This window comes from Piliocolobus tephrosceles, chromosome 20, assembly GCF_002776525.5.
Source record: "Piliocolobus tephrosceles isolate RC106 chromosome 20, ASM277652v3, whole genome shotgun sequence".
NCBI lineage: Eukaryota > Metazoa > Chordata > Mammalia > Primates > Cercopithecidae > Piliocolobus > Piliocolobus tephrosceles.
The window spans coordinates 11,126,162-11,153,608 of NC_045453.1; the positions used below are offsets into that span (position 1 = coordinate 11,126,162).

The window sequence follows — 27,447 nt, forward strand, 5'->3', positions numbered from 1 at the left end:
TGTTTGGGTGGATCTGTGGCAATATTATAATTGTTGTTACATCATCACTGTAAACGGAAAAATAACTGTAAACTGGCGTAAATAGAATATAACTCCAAAAATAAACTGATGATGCATTGGATGGTTTTTATATTATTTCATTTATAAAAATATATTTAAATATATTACTCATTATATCAGGTTTTTTTGTTTACTCTTTGTATTTCTATGAAAATAAACTACTTTAAAAAAATAAAAGTAAACAATGTAAATGAACAGTGCCATTAAATTCTAGGGACGTCTGGTCACCTCTTGGAGCCTAAGCGTGTCTTCTCCCTCTCTTTCTCCCAAATGCATCAGGGAGATGTTAAAGACATCTTATCACCAGAGGAAGGCTTTCTCCTTAGGACTGGAGAAGCTCAGAGAATTTGAAAGGAACTGACTGTCTCATCACTGATTCCATGTCATTTAGTTCCAGTCTGTGACATACCTTGTGTCTAACCAGGCCCGCATTCCTGGCCCCTATACTACGCTCATGACCTTCTGGACTGACCCAGGGAATCTTGCAGGTGCCGAGGGACATAGAAAAGTACCTGCTCAGAGTGGTTATATCTGGGCAGTGGAGCGGGAGTGTGTGTGTGTATATTTCAATGTCTTTGCAGTGAGCCACTGCTATTATAATCTTTTTTTTTTTTTTTTTTTTTGAGACAGAGTCTCACTTTGTTGCCCAGGCTGGAGTACAGTGGTGCAATCCTGGCTCACTGCAACCTCCACCTTCCGGGCTCAAGCGATTCTCCTGCCTCAGCCTCCCGTGTAGTTGGGATTACAGGCACCCACCACCATGAGCGGCTAATTTTTGTAGTTTTAGTAGAGATGGGGTTTCACCATGTTGGCCAAGCTGGTCTTGAACTCCTGACCTCAGGTGATCCGCCCGCCTCGGCCTCCCAAAGTGCTGGGATTACAGGCATGAGACACTGTGCCTGACCCCGTTATAATCTTAAGTATCATTTTTGTCAAGTAAAATAGACAAATATAAAGGGCACAGGTTGATGCCTTTTTAACCTATGTATGAGCCCCTGTAACCACTTACCCAGATCAAGAGACAAAAGATCTCCATACTCCAGAAAGAGGCCCCTTGCCAGTTATCTATGTCATCACTGTGATCTGCATCCTAACCTCAGGGAAACAGTGAGTTAAACTATCTTTCCCTGATGTGCCTCAGTTTCCCCTTCTGCACATAGATGGGATGCTGATTACTATCCTACCTAATTCAGATGATCGTTCTAGAGACACAAGGAGCTAGTGGATGTAGAGGGTCTTGAGGAAAGTCAAAGGCATCGCCACTGCTGTTATTGTTATTCATTCTTACTTACTTTTATTCATCCTGTCAGCCCAAGCTTAAGTCCCAGCCTCTGTGTGAAGCATCACCCCTCTCCTCGTCTCTCCCTGTGTCCACTGCTGTCACTGCAATTATAACAACAGTCTCCAGGTGGCTACTGTGCCCAGGTCCCCTACTTGCATTCTCTTGCTTAGCCCACACGACGATGCCAGGAGCCAAGTAGGAACGACCCACTTTGCAAGTCAAGAAACCGAGGCTGATCTTGCCCAAGACCACAGAGAAGAGAAAGACAGAGCCTGGATCCAATCCAGATTGGGGCCTGCCAAGTCTGCCCAGATCCTGCCCTGTCTCCTGCCGCCCCCTCTGCCTGGGGACCACCAGCTGTGGGGACTGATGATCCCAGCTGCCTGTCCTTCCCAGTTTCTAGAGGAACCTGAAGAAACTTGTTTACCTCTCACAGAGCAAGGCTCAGAGACTGGGACGCCCTTGGCTTTCACAAATTGGCTCGGTTTGCCACACACTGTTACCATTTCAGGGGGAGCCAGTACAAAGGAAGAATGTTCCAAGTTAACAGGGCTTCGAGCTCTTGGCCAGCACACTACCCACTACAGGCCTGAACCCCAGGGCCTCATAAGCCGTCCAAGTATTGGAGGAAGCACACCGTGGTGGGTGTGGGGGTGCCCAGGCGGCTGCAGGAAGGAACGCTAGCCACTCTCATTCCCAATCCACCAGCAGCCCAGCCTGGGACCACAGGAACCCAAACACCAGACGTGGGCATCTCAACATGATTTCCATGAAACTTAATAGACATGTTTCCATTCCTTCCCAGTGAGCACAGCCCGCAGCCCGCCTGGGCCTTTAACTGTTCCCAGGCAGGAGCCAGCGGGTGTGAGGCTGAAAAGGAAGAAGGCCAGACGAGCCACAGCCCCCTCCCCTGCAGTCCAAGGCCAGAGAAGGAGTTCACCAAGGGGACAGGCAGAACCAGGCCTGCACTGCTGGCCCCTATACCATGCTCATGACCTTCCGGACTGACCCAGGGAAGCTTGTAGGTTCGGAGGGACTACTTGCTCACAGCGGTTATACCTGGGCAAGGGAATAGGGGCGTGTGTATACTTCTATTTCAATGTATTTGCAATGAGCTACTACTTAAGTACCATTTTTATCAAGTAAAATACACATGTATAAAAGACACAGGATGATGCTTTTTTACCTATGTATGAACCCTGTAGCCACTTACCCAGATCAAGAGACAAAAGACCTCCACCACTCCAGAATGAGGCCCCTTGCCAACCAACTCTCCCACCCCTGACTATTGGAATTTTTTTTTAAAGAAAACAGTGTCATACAGTATGATCTATAGTAGGAGTAAAACCACGTAAGCCTAGAAAAAAGTCCAAGTAGACATTAAGTGTTAACTGCAGTTACCCCTGAGGACTGTGCAGGGCAGGGGCCTCGTAAGGCAGCCTTTTAATTTTCTTCATAGTTTGCTGGATTTTCCAAACATTTCGTAACCAGCTTGTATAGCTTTTATAATCAGGAGAGGAAAAAATAAAAGTGTGAGTGTATGTGTTTTTAAGGCTGGTTCCCTTTGTAAATGCTCTCACCAGATGTTGTTAGCTGGACCTTCTGAGATGTAGACTAAGCCTTTCTTTTCTTTTTCAAGACAGAGTTTTGCTCTTACTCCAGGCTGGAGTGCAATGGTGCAATCTCGACTCACTGCAACCTCCACCTCCTGGGTTCAAGCGATTCTCCTGCCTCAGCCTCCCAGGTAGCTGGGATTACAGGCACCTGCCAACATGCCCAGCTAATTTTTTGTATTTTTAGTAGAGATGGGGTTTCATCCTGTTGGCCAGGCTGGTCTCAGACTCCTGACCTCAGGTGATCCACCCACCTTGGCCTCCCAAAGTGCTGGGATTACAGGTGTGAGCCACCGTGCCCAGCTGGACTCAGCTTTTCTTACAGGTACAGATTTATCCATTTACTGAAACGGGCAAAGATTTTAGTATCACTTAGCATCTGCCGCCTCCTTACTTGGGAAGAGAGGACTGATAAAAGCTAAAATGGACAGAGTCCTAGGACTACCTTCAACCTCTGCCCTGTTCCTTGGGGGGAAAAAATGCCTAGGGAAGGTGAGATTCTGCCCCTGACTTGCTGGGTGACCCTTCCCCATCTACAAAAGGGAGGTACTGGGCATATCTATCTCCAAGGGCCCTTCCAGTAGGGGCATTCTAGAATTCAAAGTATAATCAGGGGCCAGGTGCAGTGGCTCATGCCTATAATCCCAGCACCTTGGGAGTCTGAGGCAGGAGGATCCCTTGGGGCCAGAAGTTCGAGACCAGCCTGGCCAACATAGTGACAGCCTGTCTCTACAAAAAATAGAAAAACTTAGCCAGGCATGGTAGCTCATGGTAGTCCCAGTTGCTTGAGGCACTGAGACAGGAGGATCACTTGAGCCCAGGAGGTGGAGACTGCAGTAAACTATGATCACACCACTGCACTCCAGCCTGGGCAGAGCGAGTCCCCAGCTCCAAAAAAAAAAAAAAAAAGTATATTCGAGTTCAGGAAGGTTTGGAGCTGGGATGTGGTTTCTAAATGGGATCAGTTAATCCTCAGTTGGTGAGAAGGTTTAAAAAGATCTGTCTTGGCTAGGCGCAGTGGCTCACGCCTGTAATCCCAGCACTTTGGGAGGCTGAGGCAGGCAGATCACCTAAGGTCAGGAGTTCAAGACCAGCCTGGCCAACATAGTGAAACCCCGTCTCTACTAAAAATACAAAAACTAGCCGGGTGTGGTGGCGGGTGCCGATAATCACAGCTACTCAGAAGGCCGAGGCAGGAGAATTGCTTGAAACTGGAGGCAGAAGCTGCAGTGAGCAGAGATCCAGGCCACTGCACTCTAGCCTGGGCGACAGAGTGAGATCCGTCTCAAAAAAAAAAAAAAAAAGTCTGTCTCATTCATCTTCCTGCCTCAGGCCTAGGGAGAGTCAGTCTAAACCAACAGCCACAGGTATAAATAAATGCTTCCAGGGGCCTGACAGGTAACATGAAGACAGACATTGGCTGAATGTGAGAAAGCACTCACTTCCACCCTTTGGAGATAGTCAGCCTCAGCACCAGAGAAGCAATAGGGAATAGAGGGGCTTGGGGCACACGCCCCTTCTCATCCGCATCAGCCGAGTGTTGCTTCGGCCCAGCACCACCTGATCTACTGATTTTTCAGTAAAACCTCCCAATTTTGACAAAGTTGGCCAAGCCAAACACATTTGTGAGCCAGATACGGCCCAGCGGGTGTCAGGTTGTAACTTCCAGTCTCAATGACCTGGGACACTCCTCCTGAACTTCTCCAGGCTGGGGATTCTAGAACCAGCATTCCGTGGCTCTGGCTGCCAGGAAGTTCTTGCTCACTTCCAATTAAAACTTCTGCTTCAAGTCCTTTTTATTTTTGTGTGGGTGGAGGTATGAGTGAGTATTGGCTCGTATAAAAAACTATCAGAAACTGGAAAAACAGCCCTGATGCCGTGAACCGAGAAGCGAGTGGGTGTCAGAAGACCCACGTTCAAGTTCAGTTCTGTCTGTATCATCTGCATGGCCTCGACCCCCTTCCCCTCACTCAGCCTTAGTTTTGTATTTGTTCCTTTCTCTCCCTCTCCCCTTTCCCTCTGCCCTGGGCTCACCATCTCCCACCCAAATCACATCATGATCACAATTGTAACCAGAGCTGCTTCCTACTGTCTTGTGTGTTAGGCCCGTGCTAAGCATTTTCCATTAACTATTTTATCTCAATAATTCTATGGGCTGGGTATTTTTATTCTCATTTTACAAGTTAAGAAACTGAGCTCAAGGCTCTACAGCTAGTAAATGGTAGAGCTGGGGTATGACCCTGGGCACATAACCACCAGCTGTCCTGTCTCTTTCCCCGGGCTCCCTGCTACCACGCCAGGCTCCTCTTAGCCATCACAGTGGGCTTCCTAACACAGAGATCCAACTGTGACCCTCCACTGCTCAACAACCTCGGGTGGCTCCCTATTGCCTTAGCAACTCACTGGCCTGGTGCTGTGGCCCGTCAGTCGGTTCCCAGCTTACCTTCCCTACTTCTTCTAAACCATACTTTATGCTGTAGCCCAGGGCTTTCCAATCATCATGGGCCCCATTCATGAGGTTCTTTCTGCCATGTTCACATATTCTAATTTGTTATTGGTTTAATATTTTTTATTAATTATTGTTTACTTAATGTTTGACTTTTTGTCAATTCTTTTTCAACTTAAATTTAGTTTTTGACTGGGTGTGGTGACTCATGCCTATAATCCCAGCACTTTTGGGAGGCCAAGGCAGGAGACTCACTTGAGCCCAGGAGTTCAAGACCAGCCTAGGCAACACAGGGAGGCCCTATCTCTACAAAAAATAAGAAGTTAGCTGAGCATGGTGGCACACACCTGTAGTCCTAGCTGCTTGGGAGTCTGAGGTGGGAGGATTACTTGAGCCTGGGAGATAGAGGCTGCAGTGAGCTATGATCATACCACTGTACTCCATCCAGCCCAGGTGATGGAGCGAGACCCTGTCTCAAAAAAAATTATTTATATTTATTATTATGTGTTTGTGCTGTTTAAATTACTTCCTAATACTCATTAAGATGAAAAGCTGTAAACTAAAAAACGTTCGTCTAAACGCCATCTAAAATCTCCCCTTCTGGAACCCTTGGTGGATGCCCCACCTTGGAAAGTGCTGCCTGGACACACATCTCTGGGTGTCTGCTTCCACTGCCTGCTCCCTGGACTGGGCAACCTCCTGCCCACCCTTCAGAGCCCTTCCAGACTTGCCTCTCTTCTCTTTGCTTTTTAGGACACATGTGCTTCCAGGCAGAGCCCTTCCAGACTTGCCTTTCTTCTCTTTGCTTTTCAGGACACATGTGCTTGAGGGATGGACCCCCACCACCCATCAGATACAGCCTAGAATTATCTGTGGATGAACCTGCCTTCTCCATGGACTGCCGGCCCCCAAGGTAGGAACCAGGCTGGAGTGCAATGGCACGATCTCAACTTACTGCAACCTCCGCCTCCCGGGTTCAAGCCATTCTCCCGCCTCAGCCTCCCAAGTAGCTGGGATTACAGGTGCCTGCCACCATTCCCGGCTAATTTTTGTGTTTTCAGTAGAGACGGGGTTTCACCATGTTGGCCAGGCTGGTCCTGAACTCCTGACCTCAGGTGATCCACCCACCTCGGCCTTCCAAAGTGCTGGGATTACAGGCGTGAGCCACCACGCCTGGCTTAGTTACCTCCTATTTATGACAATGGATACTAATTTTTTCATGGTTGTGATATAAAATTTTCTATTTAGGTATATTTTTCAGTGTACAAAGTAAGTTGATTTAAAGAAAAATATTGAGCAAATAATAAGTAGTAGATTTTATTATTTTCTTATAAATTTTATCCAGTAAGTGGATGTGTAAAAGTTGTTCCAGTGATACTAAACTTTGGGAACCATGGGACAGGATCAACCCTAAGCCCCTGTGCCATAAGATTATCTGACATGGGGGTGCCCCCAAACACTAGACAGCTATTAATCAAATGCCCCACAAAAATTACAGCTATGATGGGTTATCATAAAGGAAAGATACATGACATGCTAGAGTAAGAGTCAGAGAAATCAGGGAAGGCTTTCCTGAAAAGGTGACATTTGGGTGAAGATTTACTGGGTGAATAAGAATTCATTAGGTGAAGGTATTCCTCCAAGCAGGAACAGCATGTACAAAGGCCCTGGGGCAGCAGGGAGCATGAACCATAAGAGGATCTGAAGCAAGGCTGGAGCCGCTGGAGCACAGAAGTGAGACCAGGGAGGTAGGCTGGCAACAACCTTTATTATTTAAAGACAGGCAGGGGAAGGAAATCTGCACGTTGTTCCCAATCTGGAAAGAGTTGCTTACCCTTTGACAGGGGACAGACCAGTGCCTGACCCTTGATCTGAGGATCTGGGGTTCAGTGAGGGATTTCTAATAACTAGGTTAGGTGTGAAGCCAGGAGAGGCTTGGCAAACACCAGGTGCAGGCTGTGGCCCTGGAGTGACCGTGACCGCTGACTGCAGGCTCAGAATTCAGACTGTCATAACTTGCACTTTCTAGTTGGAGTGACCTTGGGCAGCTACTTAAGTTCCCAGAGCCTGAGGTCCCCATCTGTTGGAGATAGCAGCAGGTCTAATCTTAGAGTTGGTATGAGTCACCGACTCCTGAGTCGGTGGGTATGAGTCACCAAAACCCTAGCATGGGGTTTGACTGTAGGGAGAGGTGCATAGCCATTGGCTTATGAGAGCATTTTCAAACAGCTCCAAGAGCCATGTGTGTGTACACCTGTCCCACCAGTGCACAGATGTAGGTGCCTGGTTTTGTAAAATGTCTGTGGTGTGTATGTCAGTGTGTGTCCATAGTTTAGCGGTATGGGGGAGCAGGTGGAGAAGGCATGGGTGTATGAGAAGGCGTGAACATGTGTTCAGCCGTGTGAGTCAGCGGGAGCATTCAGGTGTGCTCTGTGCGTGCATGTGTACGTGTGCGTGCATGTGTACGTGTGCGTGCATGTGTACGTGTATGTGCATGCATGCGTTTGTGTGTGTGTGAGAGAGAGAGTATGAACACCTCTATATGGAATTCTTCTGCTTGTGGAGATGCATTTTTGTGAGTGAAAACCCATACAAATTCAACATGGTTGGTCACAGTCACGGGGTTAAAGCCTTGGCCTGTCTTCACAGCTTTTTTCAAATCCTTACAGCCCCCGTGAATCTGCCTGAGGCTTTTGTATCTGTCTGGAACTGGGCTGAAATCCTCTGAAAACAGACTTTTCTTTCATTCCCTGTTGCCAGATACTGGCACAAACGCATCCCCACCACACACACACACACACAAACACACACACAAATTCTTTCAGAATGTCCCAACTTTTTCAAGGTTCCAGCCCCAAAAGTCCCTTCCTCTTCCCTCTCCCCAGCCAATTCCCATGGAAGCACCCTGTGTTCAATGTGTCTATCTGACTTTCCATAGCTGAGTCTAAAATAGCAAAAGCATCCCAAGTTTTGGTAAGCGGGTAAGCGGTTCTCTCCTTTTCACTCTGGACCCTTAACCCTCCTCGCTCTGCACTGCCTGGCTGGCCTGGGAGGGGACTTTAACCCCCACCACCAGTCTCCCCCATCCAAACTCCCTGCCGGGACAATGTGCATTATCACAGTCAGTTCCACAACTAATATGCAAAACCACCCCGTTTCAGCCCTCAGCCTGAGGGCTCAGATTCAGGCTCAGGTCTAGGGTTTGGGGAATATTAAAGTTTACAAGTCCAATCTTACTCCATCCATGCACACACATGGAGAAGCCGGGAGAGGACGCGGCCAGAGACGGGCTCCTGTCCCTGAACCCCTGCTGGGGTGGAAGCAGGTAAGCACAACCCTGCCGAAGCACTGAGGGTCGTCTCAGCGTAAAAGGCCGGGGCCACCCGGGGTTGTTCTGTAGGGAATGGGGAGGGCTGTGCCCGCTGAAAGGGGGCAGAGCGAGGTGGTCCAGGCCTTGGCGCGTTACCATGGTGACGGGCTGCCAGCGGCGGGCGGCGCGGCTCCTCTACTGGGCGCAGGGTCTGTGGGTCCGCGGGTCCGTCTGTCTGGGGCAGCCCTCGGTCCCGCCTAGCCCTGGAGCCAGGGGAGAGGGCAGGCCCGGGGCACCGACCCCGGCATCATCTTGGAGGAGCGGCCGAGGAGGACAGGGAGAGAAACGGAGAGAGAGAGACAGAGAAGGACTGAGGCTGAAGACGGCGAGAGACACAAGAGAGCCATGGGCGGCGCGGGTCGGGCCACCCGACCGGGGGCGGCAGCAGAGGCGGGGCGGGGCGGGGCGCGGCGCGACAGCGGCCCCTTTGTGCCTGCTCCCTCGCCCCCAGCCCGCGCGCCCCGCCCCCACCGCCCCCCTTCCCTCCGCCCACCCCCTCGGCCGCCAGCTGGAACCCTAGGAACCCCAGCCCGCCCCGCCGAGTTTTCCTCCTCGCTCCTCGCCCTTCCCACGGCGCGCCCGGGCCCCATTGTACAGAGGGGCAGAGCGAGGCCTCGAGCCGCAGCAGCCGGGTTAAGCGCCGGCGGACCTAGCTGGCAGGCCCGAGTTCGAGTCTCCTCCTCATCCACTTCCCAGCAAGTCACAGACTCTCTTAAGCTTCGATTTCTTCATCTGCAAAATGGGGTGGGATGATGATGATGATGATGATGACGACGACGACAGTGCCTGCTGCTTAGATTTGGTGATGAGGAGTAAGCATCTGTCCCAGGGCCCTTGAATTCTCCCACATTAGGCCCGATCATGACGGCCTAATTCAAGGCTTTGAGGTGATGACGGCTGTGTGCGAGTTCTGTTCTTGACTCTCAGATAATGACCTTGGTCAAGTCGGTATTTCCTCCTGAACCTCTCAGCTTTGGAGTGACACTAAGAAACTAGATGACTGCTAGGGTCTATATGTGTGTGTCCCCTCCCAAATTCATAGGCCCAAACCTAATCCTCAGTATGATGGTGTTAGGAGGTGGGGCCTTTGGGAAGTGATTGGGTCATGAGGACAGAGCCCTCACGAATGGGATTAGTGCCTCTCTCTCTCTCTCTATATATATATATATATACACACACACACACACACACACACATATATATGTATGTGTATATATAGGGACTAATATATAGGCATATACACACACACACATATATATACATATACATATACACACACACATATATATTTGAGATGGAGTCTCACTCTGTTGCCCACCCAGGCTGGAGTGCAATGGCATGATCTCAGCTGACTGTAACCTCTACCTCCCAGGTTCAAGCAATTCTCCTGCCTCAGTCTCCCAAGCAGCTGGGATTTTAGGCACTCGCCACCACACCTGGCCAATTTTTGTATTTTTAGTAGAGACAGGATTTCGCCATGTTGGCCAGGCTGGTCTCAAACTCCTGACCTCAGATGATCTGCCTGTCTCACCCTTCCAAAGTGCTGGGATTACAGGCATGAGCCACTGTGCCCAGCCTAGTGCCCAAGAGGCCCCAGAGAGCTAGCTGCCTTGCTCCTTCCACCATGTGAAGACACAGCGAGAAGGGACTGTCTATCAGCCAGATAGGCCCAGAAACATAAGGTCCAGAAAGAAGGCTCTTACCAAACACCCAACTTGCCTGTGCCTTGATCTAGGGCTTCCCAGCCTCCAGAACTGTGAGAAGAGAATTTCTGTTGTGTGTAAGCCTCTCAGTCTAAGGTATGTTGTTACAGCAGCCCAGACTAAAATAGTGACCAAAGTTATTCCTGGTTAGATGACTCGGGGATTTGTCCATTTATTTATCAAACACTGTGCACTGAGTCAGCCTGTCTCCCCCACTAGACTATACATTACTTGAGAGTCCCTGCCCTCAAGTAATGTACAGTCTAGTGGGGGAGACAGGCAAGGAACAGATAAACAGGAAAAATAAAAAAACAATAACTGTGGTAACTGCTAAGAAGGAAGCAAACAAATGTTGACGTTGGGAACTGTAGAGGGATCAGCTTATAGCTGGTGGTCTAGGAAGCCTAGATCTGAAAGCCTAGATCTGAAAGGGGGAAAAGCCTAGATCTGAAAGGGGAGAAATTAGAAGAGTGGAGACGGGGAGATGCAGAGAAACCAAGTTCTAAGCAGAGAGAACAGCATGTGCAAAAGCTCTGAGGCAATATTCAGCTTAAAGGAACTGGGGAGTAAGTGAAGAACTGAAAAAGACGAGTGTAGTTGTAAGGGTTAGAGTTGAGACCCAAGCCTTATCCACAGCCAATCTCCCTCCCCACACAGGTTAATCAGTCTTTTAGCAGAGAAAACCTGACCTAGGAGCCATCCTATCCCAACTTCTGATGAGTTTGTTCACATCCCCGACCTTCACTTGCTCATCACTGATTTGGGACTACTAATCCCCCCGCGATAGTTCCATTACGCTACACAGCCCAGCAATCAAGTAAACCCTCTCTACAGGAGACGGTCTGGATGGTTTTAGTATCATGACTCCAGATGTGAATTAAGGAGAGAACAGACTTGATGTCCAGTACTGAATTCCACTGAGAGTTGGGGGATCACTGCTTGAAGGTTTTAGAGTCCCAGGTTGCCATGAGACAGAATTGACATGACAGGCAGCATTCTGGGGTTGCAGGCAACAGAAATGGGTTCCGAGTTAATTAAGCAGAAAAGAATGGATCGGCAGTCAGAGAATCAATGAGGAGGCTGGGGTCTATCCTCTGGAAAGCACTGGAGTAAGTAGGATGCTCCAGGGGTCTCGTTATCAGGAAAGAGTTGGAAATGTTTGAACACATGGCATTACATTAAGACAAACAAACACACCAAAGTAGAACTTTACATGTGTCAGGTACTTTTCTAAGTATATAACAGTTATGAAGAAGATTCTGTTGTTGTCCTCACTTTACAGGTGAAAAACTGAGGCACCGAGAGGGTATGTAGCCTGCCCAATGTCAGACAGCTAGTAAACTGTGGATTTCCGAATTGGACACAGCTATCCAATTCCGTAAGTTACGTTATTAACCACTTTGCTATGCTACCTGAGTAAATCCCAACCATTCTCTCTGCCCTCATGTTCCTCACTGATGGACTCAGAACCTTAAAAGAGCCAGGCATGGTGGCACGCTCCTGTAATCCCAGCTACTTAGGAGGCCAAGGTGGGAGGATCACTTGAGCCCAGGAGTTCGAGGCTGCAGTGAGCTATGATTCACCATTGCACTCCAACCTGGGAGACAGAGTGAGAATCGTCTCTAAAAAACAAACAAACAAACAAAATAAAGCCTTTATAGAGAAATTCTAACTGGGTCATGTGCCCAGGGCCTCACTAAGACTGTACCTGCACATATCAGGAATAGTTGGTCACCCAAAAGGAAATTAAATTGCATAAAAAGGAGAATAAATGAATATGAAATTGTCCATAAACAAGTGCAATTACAGACTGGGCACAGTGGCTCATGCCTGTAATCCCAGCACTTTGGGAGGCCGAGGCGGGCAGATTGCCTGAGCTCAGGAGTTTGAGACTAGCCCGGGCAACATGTCAAAACCTTGTCTCTACTAAAAATGCAAAAGATTAACCAGGCATGGTGGCACACACTTGTAATCCCAGCTACTGGGAGGTTGAGGCAGAGAATCACTTGAACTTGGGAGGTGGAGGTTGCAGTGAGCTGAGATTCACACCACTACACTCCAGCCTGGGTGACAGAGTGAGACTCTGTCTCAAAACAACAACAACAACAACAAAAAGGTGCAATTACATTCTACCCCTTGGGCCTCTCAACATACTTTATATCCTTGTTCACAGGCATGTTCTTCCAAAACTTTTCTCTACTGACACGGTATAGCAATTCCATATGCAACCAACAATGTGCACACACACACACACACACACACACACCCCTATGGTTTGTAGTCATACTATGTATGACCTCAGGGAGGTTCACCTTTCTGAGCTTCAGATTCATCTTCTGTAAAAGAGAGAGAATCATACTTCCTCAATGGACTGTGGTGGAGAATAAGTTAATGACTGTAAAGTGCTTTGCACTGTGTCTGGTACATAGAATTAACATGCATCTTATAAAATAGTGCTGTTATTCCAAAAAATAGGGAGGAGGGAATACTTCCAAACTCATTCTATGAGGCCAGTATTACCAAAACCAGACAAAGACACATCTAAAAAAGAAAACTACAGGCCAATATCTCTTATGAATATGGATGCAAAAATTCTCAACAAAATACTAGCAAACTGAAATCAGCAATACATTAAAAAGATCATTCATCATGACTAAGTGGGATTTATCTCTGCGATGCAAGGATGGTTCAACATATGCAAATCAATCCATTCTGTTGATGTAATACATCACATCAACAGAATGAAGGACAAAAACCATAGGGTCATTTCAATTGATACTGAAAATGCATTTGATAAAAGTCAACTTCCGCTCATGATTAAAAACCCTCAAAAAACCAGGTATAGAAGGAAAATACCTCAACATAATAAAAGCCATATACGACAGACCTATAGCTAGTATCATACAGAATGGGGAAAAAATGAAAGCCTTTCCTCTAAGATCTGGAACACAACAAGGATGACCACTTTTGTCACTGTTTTTCAACATAGTACTGGAAGTCCTAGATAGAGCAATCAGGCAACAGGAAGAAATAAAGGGCATCCAAATTGGAAAGGTAGAAGTCAAAATATACTTGTTTGCAGATGACATAATCTTATATTTGAGAAAGCCTAAAGACTCCACCACAAAACTATTAGAACTGATAAACAAATTCAGTAAGATTGCAGGATACAAAATCAACATATGAAAATCAGCAGCATTTCTATATGCCACCAGTGAACAATCTGAAAAAGAAATTTAAAAAGTAATCCCATTTAAAATAGCTAAAAATAAAATTAAATACCTAGGAACTAATTTAACCAAAGACATACAAGATCTCTATAATGAAAACTATAAAATATAAAATGAAAGAAATTGAAGAGGACACCAAACAATGGAAAGATACTCCCAAAGCAATATACAGATTCAATGCAATCCCTATCAAAATATCATTGACATTCTTCACGGGAATAGAAAAAACAATCCTAAAATTTATGTGGAACCACAAAAGACCCAGAATAGTCAAAACTATTCTAAACCAAAAGAAGAGTGGAGTAATCACATTACCTGACTTCAAATTATACTTCAGAGCTATAGTAACCAAAACAGCATGTTACTGACATAAAAACAAATACATAGAACAATGGAACAGAATAGAGAACCCAGAAAGAATTCCGCTTACCTACAATGAACTCATTTTTGACAAAGGTGCCAAGAACATACATGAGGAAAAAGATAGTCCAACAAATGATGCTGGGAAAACTGGATATCCATATGCAGAAGAATGAAACTAGACCCCTATCTCTTGCCATATACAAAAATCAAATCAAAATGAATTAAAGACTTGAATCTAAGACTTTAAACTGTGAAACCACAACAATAAAACATTGGGGAAACTCTCCAGGACTTTGTTCTGGGCAAAAATTTCTTGAGTAATACCCAACAAGCACAGGCAACCAAAGCAAAGATGGACAAATGAGATCACATCAAGTTAAAAAGCTCTTGCACAGCAAAGAAAACAATCAACAAAGTGAAAAGACAACACACAGAATGGGAGAAAATATTTGCAAACTATCCATCTGACAAGGGATTAACAACCAGAATATATAAGAAGCTGAGACAACTATAAAGGACAAAATCTAATAATTTGATTTTAAAACATGCAAAAAAATTTGAATAGATATTTCTCAAAAGAAGATGGCATACAAATGGCAAACAGGTATATGAAAAGGTGCTCAACGTCACTGATCATCAGAGGAATGCAAATCAAAACTACAATGAGGTATCATCTCACCCCAGTGAGCATGGCTTTTATCCAAAAGACAGGCATTAACAAATGCCAGCAAGGATGTGGAGAAAAAGGAACTCTCTTACACTCTCGGTGGGAATGTAAAGTAGTACAAGCACTATGGAGAACAGCTGGAAGGTTCCTCAAAAAACCAAATATAGATCTACCATATGACCCAGCAATCCCACTACTAGGTCTATACCCAAAAGAAAGGAAGTCAGTATATGGAAGAGATCATCTGCACTCCCATGTTTGTTGCGGCACTCTTCACAATAGCCAAAGTTTGGAAGCAGCCTAAGTGTCCATCAACAGATGAGTGGCTAAAGAAAATGTGGTACTTACACACAATGGAGTACTGCTCAGCCATAAAAAAAGGATGAGATGTTGTTATTTGCAACAACATAGATGGAACTGGAGATCAGTATGCAAAGGGAAATAAGCCAGACACAGAAAGACAAACATCACATGCTACACTTATGTGTGGGATCTAAAAATCAAAACAATTGAATGAGTGGAGACAGAGAGTAGAAGGATGTTTACCAGAGGCTAGGAAGGGTAGTGGTGGGGGGGTGGGGGGGGGGGGGGTGGGGTTGGTTGATAGGTACAAAAAAAATAGTAAGAATGAATAAGACCTAGTATTTGGTAGCACAACAGGATAACTATAGCAAATAATAATTTAACTGCATTTAAAAATATCTAACTGTATAATTGGATTGTTTGCAACACAAAGGACAAATGCTTGAGGGGATGGATACCCCATTCTTCATTATGTGATTATTATACATCGAATGCCTGTATCAAAACATCTGATGTGCTCCATAAATATATACACCTACTATGTACCCACAGAAATAAAAATAAAAATAGAATAAAATAGTGTTGTGTTAGGGGCTAGGGGTTGTGAATTCACCCTTCAAATACACAGGCTTAACTGCTGGACTGGACTTGGTTCATCTCTCTGGGAATTTCCAGTGGATCTTCCAAGGACTTCAAGTATTCACTTCCTCCCTCTCTCTCTCTGGCAAACAAATAACTGAATCATGTGCCAATTGCTACACTAAATTTTGAGAAATAACAAAATCCATCACTGGTCTTACATACATGGTGGAGTGAGAAAATGGGGAAGGACTGTGGAAATGGGCTCTGCTACTGGTTCACTGTGCAGTTCTCCGCACGGGGCCACAGTTTCCTCAGCATAAAATGGTGATTATATAATCTCTCTTCGTAAGGCTCTTGTAAGAATCCAGTGAAAGAATGCACTGAAAGCGTTTAACACAATGCTTGGCATATAACAGGTTCTCAGCAAATGGAAGCTCTGCCTGTGGTTTTGAGATTCCCAGGCCCACGTGCCAGGACACCTCACCAGGGGACAGGCTTACTTGGGGGAAGGGAGTTGCCTAATTTAAGCAGGATGTCACGGGATTCAGAATGCATTCATTCAATCGTTTAATAAAAATTTATTTGCTCCTACTATGAGGATGCTAAATACTTGGCATGTGTGCATATACTCACCCCTCCCATACCCATGACAGACATCACTAATCCATATTGGAAATTTCTGCTAAACCTAGAAACTGCCCCAGAGTCCTCCTCAACAGAAAGTGCAGGCAGCTGCTACCAATCAATACATATTGACATGAAGACGATGCTTATTCACCATCTGAAGTTCACAACGTGTAAGGAAATGGGCTCCAGAGGCAGAAGGCTCCAGAGACAGAAGGCTTGGGTTTGCATTTTGCCATAGGCCCTTATGATAATGTATAGGCACTAAGAGAGCGTATCAACCATAGAGTCCACTGAGATCTCCCTTCAAGATAGATTGTGTGAGCTGCAGATATCTTTAGGATCTGCTTCAGGTTTTGAGCTGAGGCCACCTGCTTCCTGGGCAGCTTGCAGCTAAGCACACTGTGAATGAGGGTTCATTATTTCTGCCTAATATAGGATTTCTCTATGAATAATCTCTGTGCCAGAGTCCCCTGTTGGGCTGTCCAAGACTGTCTAAGAGATGCACCACAGTCTGAAGCTCTTTCTACCCAATCCTTCTTCCTTCCCCGTCTTCTTTCATAGACCTGCATCAACGTCCAAAGGCTCCCATTTTTTCTCCTGCTCCCTCTCCCCATTATCCTTTGCAGGCATTACCCCCATGCATCTCTTGGCATTCTTAACTCTGTCTTTGGCCTCTGTTTCTCAGAGGACACAGGTGACATTAGCTGTGAGCTGCAGAAGACTGGGCTGAAAAGGAGTGATCCTCATCTTCTCTAATGGGGAGAATAGGGGTGGCACAGAGATTATTGTGAGTGCTAGGGGCAAAGAATGACCCAGGACAGGGAGGCTGAAGGGCACCTCCCTCAGCATGAAATTGGCCTTCCCCATCACGGACTCTTATTTTTATTTTTGAGAGAGAGTTTTTGCTCTTGTTGCCCAAGCTAGAGTGCAATGGTGTGGTCTCGGCTCACTGCAACCTCTGCCTCCCAGGTTCAAGTGATTCTCCTGCCTCAGCCTCCCGAGTAGCTGGGATTACAGGTGCCCCACCACCACACCCAGCTAATTTTTGTATTTTTAGTAGAGACGGGGTTTCACCGTGTTGGCCAGGCTGGGCTCGACCTGACCTCAGGTGATCCACTCACCTTGGTCTCAAAGTGCTGGGATGACAGGCATGAGCCACTACGCCTGGCCAAGGACTCTTGATTGCAAATGATAGAAACTCAACTCAATCTCAAAGTAAAAAGGGACTTTAAGCGCCTTATAACAGAGAAGTGGTGCAGGAGCTCTGTCATCATTCTGATAGCTTCTTCCCTATGACTAGAGAAGTTGGCCTCCAGGCCTATAAGGTCTCAAGCTGGCAATCCTAATATAGAGACATCATCAAAATAGTAATCTCAGGGAAGACCCTGATTGGCTTTGCTTGGGTCACATGTCAATTCTTGAACGAATCACTGTGACCAAGGTAATGAAGATATTCTGATTGGCTGGAATAGATTCTATGCCCACCCTTGGGTGGAAGCACATGATGATGGCTCTACCAGGGCTGCATGGAGAGAGGAGAAGCTCTCCAAAACAAACAGAAGGAGGGGGATGGGAACACAAGGTAAACAACAAAACCTTTGGTGATCATTACCCACTTAGAAACACTGAGGAGGAAAAAGACCAAAAAAAAGACAGCTTCTTCTCTCAATGACCTCCTCTTTTCACAGGGGAAAATCTGATGTTTAAATGTTTCCTGATCAGGTCCTAGGACGGACTTTGGAGAGTGACCTGTGGGTACATTAGGGACTTCAGACACTGTCTCACCCTTTCCTAGGGTGCCCACAATCTTGGTGGGAAGGATGAGATGGAAATGACCTGTGGGAATAAAACCTCTTAGAGCTCCTAAAAAAGACTGAAAACTTACCTTGTTTAACCGTCCTGATTTATGCCAGGGAGCTTCACGTAGGGAGGTATGACTCACATCGTCGCACTGTCCAGCCAGGACAACAATCTGTTATACTTCATCTGCCCCTAAAATGGCCTCCTGATGGAGAAACCTGTGATATATAAGCAGAGACCTTGGAATTCAGGTCCCTCTGTGCCCACTAACTCCTTGAGACATCTTGGGGGTTTGCCTGAATTCTCAGAACCTCAGTTTTCTAACCTGTAAAATGGAACCCATAACCTCTGCTTTGCCTCTTGCCCCTGTCTGCTGTGAGGCAACAACACATGCATATGTCACGTCTCCCTAGGGATGGAGGTCACGAGATGCATTTATTGAGTGTCCAGTCTGTGCCAGAGACAGCGTGCTGGATGCTGGCCGTATCAGGGTGAACATGACAGACAGCCCCTGCCTTCATGTAGCTCACAGTCTAGAAGACAGTCAGATGTTAATAATGAATGCCTCATACAAATGGTGGTAAGGTCTTAAAGGGAAAAAAAAGCACAAATCAATGGAACCCAGTGGAAGTCCAGGAGGGTGGCCCAGAGGGCTTAAGCTGAGATTCAAAGAGAAAACATAAGAAGTCAGGGAAGTTTGGACTCGGTGGCTCACGCCTGCAATTCCAGCACTTTGGGAGGCTGAGGCAGGCAGATCACAAGGTCAGGAGATAGAGACCATCCTGGCCAACATGATGAAACCCTGTCTTTAGTAAAAATACAAAAATTAGCTGGGTGTGGTGGCGCATGCCTGTAATCCCAGCTACTCGGGAAGCTGAGGCAGGAAAATCGCTTGAACCAGAGAGTCGGAGGTTGCAGTGAGCAGAGATCGCGCCACTGCACTCCAGCCTAGCGACAGAGCGAGACTCTGTCTCAAAACAAACAAAAAAAAAGAAGTCAGAGAAAAGCATTACAGTCAGAGGGAACAGCACATGCAAAAGGCCTGTAGCAAGAGAGCATGTTGGAGGCAGAAAAAAGCCAGAGAATGATGGGACAGGGACACAAGAGGAGATGGGAGGCATGGGCAAGGCTCTGTATACCAGAGAGTTTGAATTTTCTCCTTACAGTCATGAAAACCCATGGGAAGGAATTCAGGAGGGAGTAATGTGATCAGATTAGGTTTTTCTTGCCCCCACCTCCCTTCAAAAGGTTCCTCCAGTGCTGGGTGGAGGAGACCATGGGAGGGGCAGGGGCTGCAGAGAGACCCACTAGCAAGGGGGCTGACATGAGGGGCTGGAGAAAAGTTGGGCTCCAAGGGTGGTGGAAGCCAAAAGTCAGGGCTCTGGGGGGACTTGGGGCTGCAGACTCCAAGGCAGGGGACACAGAGGGCTGTGCAGCTCCCCCAGCACATCCCGGAGCCTCTGGAGAAGTCCTGCACCTCTGGAGTTTCTCTTTCCCTCCCAGTCCAGCCCTTTCTTGTTATTGTAGGACAGACTCCATCGATGACTCATTCAGGACTTGGGTTTCTTGTTCCAGCAGTCTCCCTTCCCCTGATTACTTTGGGCTCCTCTGTGGGGGCCTGCAGGCCTCGCCCCTCATCAGCTGGGGAGGCAGCCAAGAACCTTGGTGGCTGGGTGAGCTCTGTGGAGGAAGGAGCCGGGACCCTCCCAGCTTCAGGCCCCACCCATGCTTTCCTGCCTCTGGTTTTGCTCTCCTCTTTCCCCCACCAGGTGACCCCTGTTCTGCAAGTCCTGTTCCTCCTTCCAGGACCGCCTCCCTTGGGAAGCCCTGCCAGGTGGCCAGAGACAATCTTCTCCAACCTGTCTTTTTATTCAACCCCCAGGAGCCCACCTTCTGGTGAGTGAGGCAGGGGTGCATTGATGGAACTGTGGACACAAATATGGTAGGAACCTAGAGGAGGGAACCAATAAAACCCCTAGAGATTGGGTCAGACGAGGTTTTCCAGAGGAAGGGACATGTACACCTAGGTTTTGAAGGAGAAATAGAAGTTCATCGTGGGGAGAAAAATAAGAAGGCGTTCCAAGCCAAAGAAACAGCGTGTGCAGGGGGTGATCGCAAGTTATTTCTGTAATGTGTGAAAGGGGCCCAGTGCATGCAAATGTTTGTTGAATGAATCAATGTTTGAGGGAACATTGAGAAATTTGGTGTGGCTGCATCAGAGCTTGCAAACTGCCAGTGGATAGGCCAAATCAGGCAAAGAGAAGGTAAAAAAAAAAAAAAAAAAAAAGCAAAGAAAAAACCATGAAAATGGAATCAATTGTCAACATCTAAAAGCTGGGAGGCTTCACAGACACTCCAGAACTGGGCAGCAGCCTCTGCCTTTATCTAGGTACATGCTATCCAGCTCACCAGAGTCCTCACCTGGCTCAGTTCACTCATTCATACTACTTCCTGAACCCTGTGGACATTTGAATTTGCACTCCTACCTAGATGTTATACTCCTCAAGATTCTGGACTGTGAGCTATTCACAGGGCCAGGCACACAGCAGGTGCCCAATAAATCTTTGTTGGCTAAGTGGGTAGATGGTGTGATGATTTTAAAATATGTCCCCAAATTTCTTAACACTCCGGAGCCCCCTTCAGTGTGGGCTGAACTCAGAGACTCCCCTGTAAACAGCCACATGTAGAAGTAATAACTTGTGATTTCAGAGACTAGGTCACAAAAGACACTGTGACTTCTGCCTGGCTGTTTCTTGGATTGCTTGCTATGGGGAAAGCCAGCTGCCATGTTGTTAGGATACTCAAACAGTCCTGTGGAAACACCCAGCTGTCGAGGAACTGAGGCGTCTTGCCAATGGCCGGCACCAACTTGCCAACCATGTGAGTGAGTCACCTCGGAAGCGGCTCCTCCAGCCCCATCTGGCCTTAGATGATCGCAGCCCCAGCTGACAGCTTGACTGCAACCTCATGAGAGACCCTGAGTTACAACCACCCAGTGAGGCTGCTTCCAAACACCTGATCCACAGAAACTGTGTGAAACAATAAATGTTTATTGTTGTCTCAGATGCTGAGCTGTGAAATAATGTTATGTTATGCATCAATAGATAACTAATATGGGTGGATGACTGGATAGTTGGATGACTGGATGGATTTACACAGAGTGCACTAGGTAACGGGGGAAGTCCCACTGAAAAAGTGAGGGTCAGAGCCTGGAGAGCCAGAAGAGGTTTGTAATCCCTGGTCATCTCTAAGCTTTAGGGAGGTTATTCAGGCAGCCAGAGAAGGAGAGAGTTAGTGAGTTTTGAAGCCAAGAGGTCATCAGAGGCTAGACCACTCATCCTGGGGAGACAGGCCACTCTGTGTCTCCAAATCCAGCTTCCTCAAGCAGCAGTCCATACTAGTCCTTCCTACCCTGGGGTCCTGGCTCCATCATTCCTTGGCCCCAGCTGGCCCTCGGAATTGTGGAGGAGGTCAAGACTTCAGCATTTTTCAGAAGCCAAGTCATCCTCCTCAGTCAGAGTCTTCTTTGTGTGGAGGAAGCAGTTTCTCAGCTGGTGGGGGACTCAGGGCAGGGTCAGTAGCCTGCAGAACCAGAGGAGTGTATTGAGAAGCTGGGACCCTCTGTGGAGACCCTCCTGGCCCCAAAGGCATGGTGGAGAGCCACAGCCACCAAACATCCATAGGATTAGGTCAGCCCTAAGATCCAGTGTATTGGAGTTGTTTGAAATGACCCAACACATGTCCTCGGGAAACATATGTACAATGGGCCTGGCACATACAAGAATTTTTTAAGTAAATCAAAACTGCACTGAAATGCCATTTTTCATCAATCACATTGACAAAATTTCAAAAGCTTGACAATACCTGTTGGTGAGGCTTTGAGCAAATAGCTATTCTTATAAATTGTCAGTAATGCCTGTTGGCAATAAACCTAGGAAGGAATTTGTAATATAGAACAAAACAGCATATGCATTTACTCTTTGACCCTGGATATTTACTTCTAGGATTTAACCTAAAGATATAATTCCACAAATATGAAAAATGTATATGCAAGGTTATTTATTGAGGAATTATTTATAATACAAAATGTTGAAAATACCCAAATGCCCATCTGTAGAAACTGGACGAATAAACTATGGTACCACATGAGAGAACGTTATGCAGCCGTGAAGGCAAGAAGGAAGATCTCTATAAACCTACAGGGAGTGATTTCCAGCATATATTGTTAAACAACAAAATAAGATAAAAGCAAAATAAAGGACTACCTATACTAAACAAACCTTTAAGAAAATAAAAAAGAAACATTTATGTATTTACATACATATTTAAATAATTATGCAAAAGAAACCCAGGAAGGATAAATCAGAAACTTATTGCAAATGGTTACTCTTAAGGAGTTACTGGGAATATCGATGGAGAAGAAAGAGACGGGAGTGAGATTCCTCTGAATATATTTGTACAGGATTTTTGACTTTTTAACTATGCAAATATTTTACATTTTCAAAAATAAAATCAAATAAAAAGATAAAAATGTAAACTGTAAACTTGTAAACAAGAGAAAAGAGATGAGCTTAACTGAATGTCAAATAATAATATAGCCACACAAAGAAAATAAATAAGTTTAACCACAGGTGTCTAGGTATTTAGTGTTATAATTCTAAAACTACTATCTCTGTGTTGTATGATGGAAGAAATGAGTAAACGTGCTGATGTTTTGGGACTCAGCGTTCTGACTATGGGGGAAAGGAAGTAAAAAACGTGGAGTGGAGGAAGGATCTGTGGCTATGGCTATGAGTGTTAATTGGAGACATTGATATGAGCAGACCAGGGAAAAGCAACATATCTATAGCAATTAGCACGCTCAGGGTCCAGATCTTGTCTCCTAAATGCCTTCCCCACTAAACAGAACTAGTGTCCTTAGAGAAATGGCTGATTCCAGGATTGGGCAGGGAAAGTGCACGGTGAACCTGAAGCATCTCATGTCAAAATGCAAGGAAACACTCAATGAATGATGAGGCCAAGTCTAAAGGAGCCAACTTAAAGGGGCTCCCACTAGCCAAAGTCTAGACAATTTGATTCTCAAGAGAAGAATGATGAGGTTTCTCACCGTTGGAGTGAGAGATTACTGACAAGCAAGGGGCTGGAATGATCCATGTGGCAATGGATTTGAGTTGGAGACAGTAGCCTCCCAATGCAGACAGGTAAGTTGATAGTTGCATACAGAAATGTTTATAGGTATGTGTATATACAAAAGTTCATATATACATATATTTCCTTGTTCTATCAGCTAAGAGTACTTAGAAGCATCGATATTGTGGTAGTAATAAGCACACTTAACATCCAGATTTTGGTGTCTGATTACATTCTCCAGTAAAAGAAAACAGGGATCCCTGGAGAAATGGCTGATTCAGGCTGGACATGGTGACTTATGCCTATAATCCCAACACATTAGGAGTCTGAGGCAGGTGGATTGCTTGAGCCCAGGAGTTCAGGCCAGCCTGATCAACATGACGAAACCCTGTCTCTACAAAAAATAAAAAAATCAGCTGGGCATGGTGGCAGGTGCCTGTAGTCCCAGCTGCTCAGGAAGATGACATGGGAGGATGGCTTGAGCCTGGGAGGCAGAGGTTGCAGTGAGCTGAGATCACACCGCTACACTCCAGCCTGGGCAACAGAGCGAGATCTGTCTTAGAGAGAGAAAGAGAGAGAGAGAGAAATTTAGAGAGAAATGGCTGATTCAAGCAAGGACTGGGTTAGAAAATGTACAATGTACAAGATGAGCCTGGAGCATCGTACAATGACAGAAGGTAAGAAAATGCCTAAAACATCAAAGAAATCCACAATGATGGAAGGATGTGAAAGGGACACAGAAAACAACTGAAAGAGCTTCTAATGACCAAAGCTGGATGGAACAACTTGAACAAGAAAATAAAGCATACACTGATATAAATAAATAAGGGCATAAATAAACAGTCACATGTCCCTTATTGACAGGGATACGTTCCGATAAATGCATTGTTACGGGGATATGTTCTGATAAATGCACTGTTAGGCAGTTTCGTCATAGTGTGAACGTCAGTGTACTTACACAAACCTAGGTGGTATAGCCAGCTACACATCTAGGCTATATGGTATAGCCTACTACTCCTAGGCTACAAACCTGTACACTGTGTTATTGTACTGAATACTGTAGGCAGTTGTAACATAACGGTAAATATTTGTGTATCTAAACACACAAAAGGAACCGTAAAAATACACTTACCATGAATGAAGCTTGCAAGACTGGAAGTTGCTCTGGGTGAGTCAGTGAGTGAGTTGTGAGTGAATTTGAAGGCCTAGCACATTACTGTACCCTACCGTAAACTTTATAAACGTTGTACCTTCAGACTGCATGGAATTTATAAAAATATTTTTCTTTTTCTTTCTTTTTTTTTTTTTGAGACAGAGTTTTGCTTTTGTCACCCATGCTGGAGTGCAGTGGCACAATCTTGGCTCAACTGCAACCTCTGCCTCCCGGGTTCAAGAGATTCTCCTGCCTCAGCCTCCCGAGTAGCTGGAATTACAAATGCCAGCCACCACGCCTGGCTAATTTTTGTATTTTTAGTAGAGGCGGAGAGTCACCATGTTGGCCAGGCTGGTCTATGAACTCCTGACCTCAGATGATCCACCCACCTTGGCCTCCCAAAGTGCTGGGATTACAGGAGTGAGCCACCGCGCCCGGCCCTAAAAATATTTTTCTTTCTTCAATAATAAATTAACCTTAGCTGTAATTTTTTACTTTCTAAACTTTTTAATTTTTAAAACTTTTGACTCTTGTAATGACAACTTAAAACACAAACACATTAAGCAAGTGTACAAAAAAAGATTTAAAGAAATATTTATATATATAAGCTTTATATATAATTATATATATTTATATATAAAGATTTATATCTTTATTCCATAAGCTTTTTTCTATTTTTAAATTTGTTTTAATTTTTAAACTTTTTTTGTTAAAAACTAAAATGGAAGGCCAGATGCAGTGGCTCGTGCCTATAATCCCAGCACTTTGGAAGGCAGAGGCAGGAGGATAGTTTGAGGGCAGGAGGATAGTTTGAGGCCAGGAGTTCAAGGCAAGCCTGGGCAACATAGCAAGACTTATCTATTAAAAGAAAAATTAGCCGGGCATGGTGATGCATGCCTGTAGTCTCAGCTACTCGGGAGGCTGATACAGGAGGATAGCTTCAACCCAGGAAGTGAAGACTGCAGTGAGCTAGGATCCCTCCACTGCCCTCCAGTCTGAGCCACAGAGTGAGAACTTGTTGCTAAAAATTAAAACAAAAAATAAAAATAACTAAACTGCAAACATGGGCCGGGTGTGGTGGCTCACACCTGTAATCCCAGGACTTTGGGAGGCCAAGGCTGGTGGATCACCTGAGGTCGGGAGTTCGAGACCAACCTGGCCAACATGGGGAAACCCCATCTCTACTAAAAATACAAAAATTAGCCAGGTGTGGTGACATATGCCTGTAATCCCAGCTATTTGGGAGGCTGAGGCAGAGAAGTTGCTTGAACCCAGGAGGTGAAGGTTGCAATGAGCCAAGATTGTACCACTGCACTCCAGCCTGGGCAACAAGAGCAAAACTCCATCTCAAAAAAAAAAAAAAAAAAAAAAAAAAAGCAAACACACGTATTAGCCTAGGCCTACACTGGATCAGGATCATCAATATCACTGCCTGTCACCTCCACATCTCGTCCTACTGGAAGGTCTAGGCTTACGGGACCACCATCGTTGTTGACGGAAGTGTTATTATGCGGCACATGACTGTAAGTGGGAGAGATTAGGCAAATTTCCCATGCAGAAGAATTCCAAATAGTTTATGTAGATACTTCACCCCCAAGGCGATAGAGCATAAATAAACAACTTCCACTCCTAAAGTGTGGACTGCACATAGTGACTTCCTTCCAAAAGTTACAGCATGGGAAAGAGGAGAAGTAACTTTACCATGGAGAAATCTGACAAATACGACCTCGGCCAGGTGATCAAGGCCAACATCAACAGTAATAAATTGTGTTAATACTACACAGTCTTGATATGCTGTGTAAGGATGGGGCGCTTCAGATACAGGCTGCCTTAGGCATCTCTATTCTGCCCCCACCTGCCTTGCAAAGATGTCCTCAGAGAGAGTGTAACTGTCTTCTCCAGGGCCACACAGCATGCTGGGAGTGGCAAACACCTGACTGGCCTCTTCACAGCATCATCAGAGTTGCCGCACCTGTTTCACAGAGAAGGTAAAGGGGACCCTGAGGGCTTGTGCAATTTGCCCACATCCTCTTAGAGTGGTCCAGCTGCAAAAAAAAGCAAAAAAGATCTCGACAAAAAAAATAGTAGAGGGGCTCCACAAGCCACACACACCCCAAACAGCCACAGCTTAGCTCAGCTTCCTCCCATCCCTGGATTCTCAGCACTGAGCTATCTCCCTCCCCAACATTCTAGCTTCCTCTCCCTCCTTTCCCACGGGGACGGCCCCTTTCCCTCTATGGCCCCACTTCAGAACTCTGGGGCCACCCAAGGACACCCCAGGCCTCTTCCTTACAGTATGAAAAAAACTGGGCAGATGCTATGGCGGTGGCGCCACGGAGGGGGCCGGGGTCATGCTGCGGCCTCACCCAACAGGCGGCTGGGAACTTAACTCACGGTGAAAGAGCTAAATTGTCCTGTGCAGCTGTGCTTGTTTTTCTTCCCCCCTTTCAGTCCGCAGCCCTGATAGGGAAAGGGATAAGCTGGAGGCGGTCACTTTTTCTCCTGCCTGAGTTCCCCCATCCCAGGGAGTCCTCCAAGACTGTCCTCCAGGAGCCCACATGTGCTCCTTTCACCTGGCTTCTTATAAAGCAGAGTCTGAGGTCTGCAGGGTGGGAACAGGTCTTCATGGATCCAGCTGTTGCCACATCAGAATGACCCATGGGGATGCAATCCAGGCAGACATCTGCCTCCCCCAATAGGATTAGAACCCCAGGGGCTAGGAGACCAGAATTGCAGTGTTAATAAACACAGATGGTTAGGTAGACCCAGCTTGACTATACAGATTGAGAAAAACTGGGGCCCAGAGAGGGACAGAGATTGTTCAGGGTCACTAAATAAGACCTATGGCCAAACCCAAGCTAACTCCATTCATTCATTCATTCATTCATTCATAAAAAATTCACTCAGCATTGACTACTTCAGGCCCTTTGCCAAGGGTTTACCAGGGCGGGAGTTTGCTCACAGGATGCTCACAACAAGCAAGCATGTAAACAACAAACATCCTTCAAAAGTGCAATGATGAGTACTGCAATTGAGATGTCTGAGATACTGCAGGAGCCCAGGAAGGGTACTTGACCAGGCAGAGGGGAAATAGTCAGGGAGGGATGCCTAGGGGAGG

General features: G+C 46.1%; 1 protein-coding gene and 1 long non-coding RNA gene across 2 annotated transcripts in view; one reads left to right on the top strand and one right to left on the bottom strand.

The window, feature by feature from the left end:
• The window catches only part of KIAA1755 (KIAA1755 ortholog), a 43,237-nt gene extending 37,767 nt beyond the window's left edge, over positions 1-5,470 (bottom strand). The window contains 1 exon segment of the mRNA XM_031934712.1: positions 5,399-5,470. Coding sequence (XP_031790572.1) covers positions 5,399-5,470 — 72 coding nt within the window.
• A 3,074-nt stretch (positions 5,471-8,544) lies between these two features.
• LOC111553291 overlaps positions 8,545-27,447 on the top strand; it is a 28,907-nt gene continuing 10,004 nt past the window's right edge. Inside the window, exon 1 of the long non-coding RNA XR_002734882.1 lies at positions 8,545-8,726. This is a non-coding gene — a long non-coding RNA (uncharacterized LOC111553291). The remainder of the gene's footprint in view (positions 8,727-27,447) is intronic.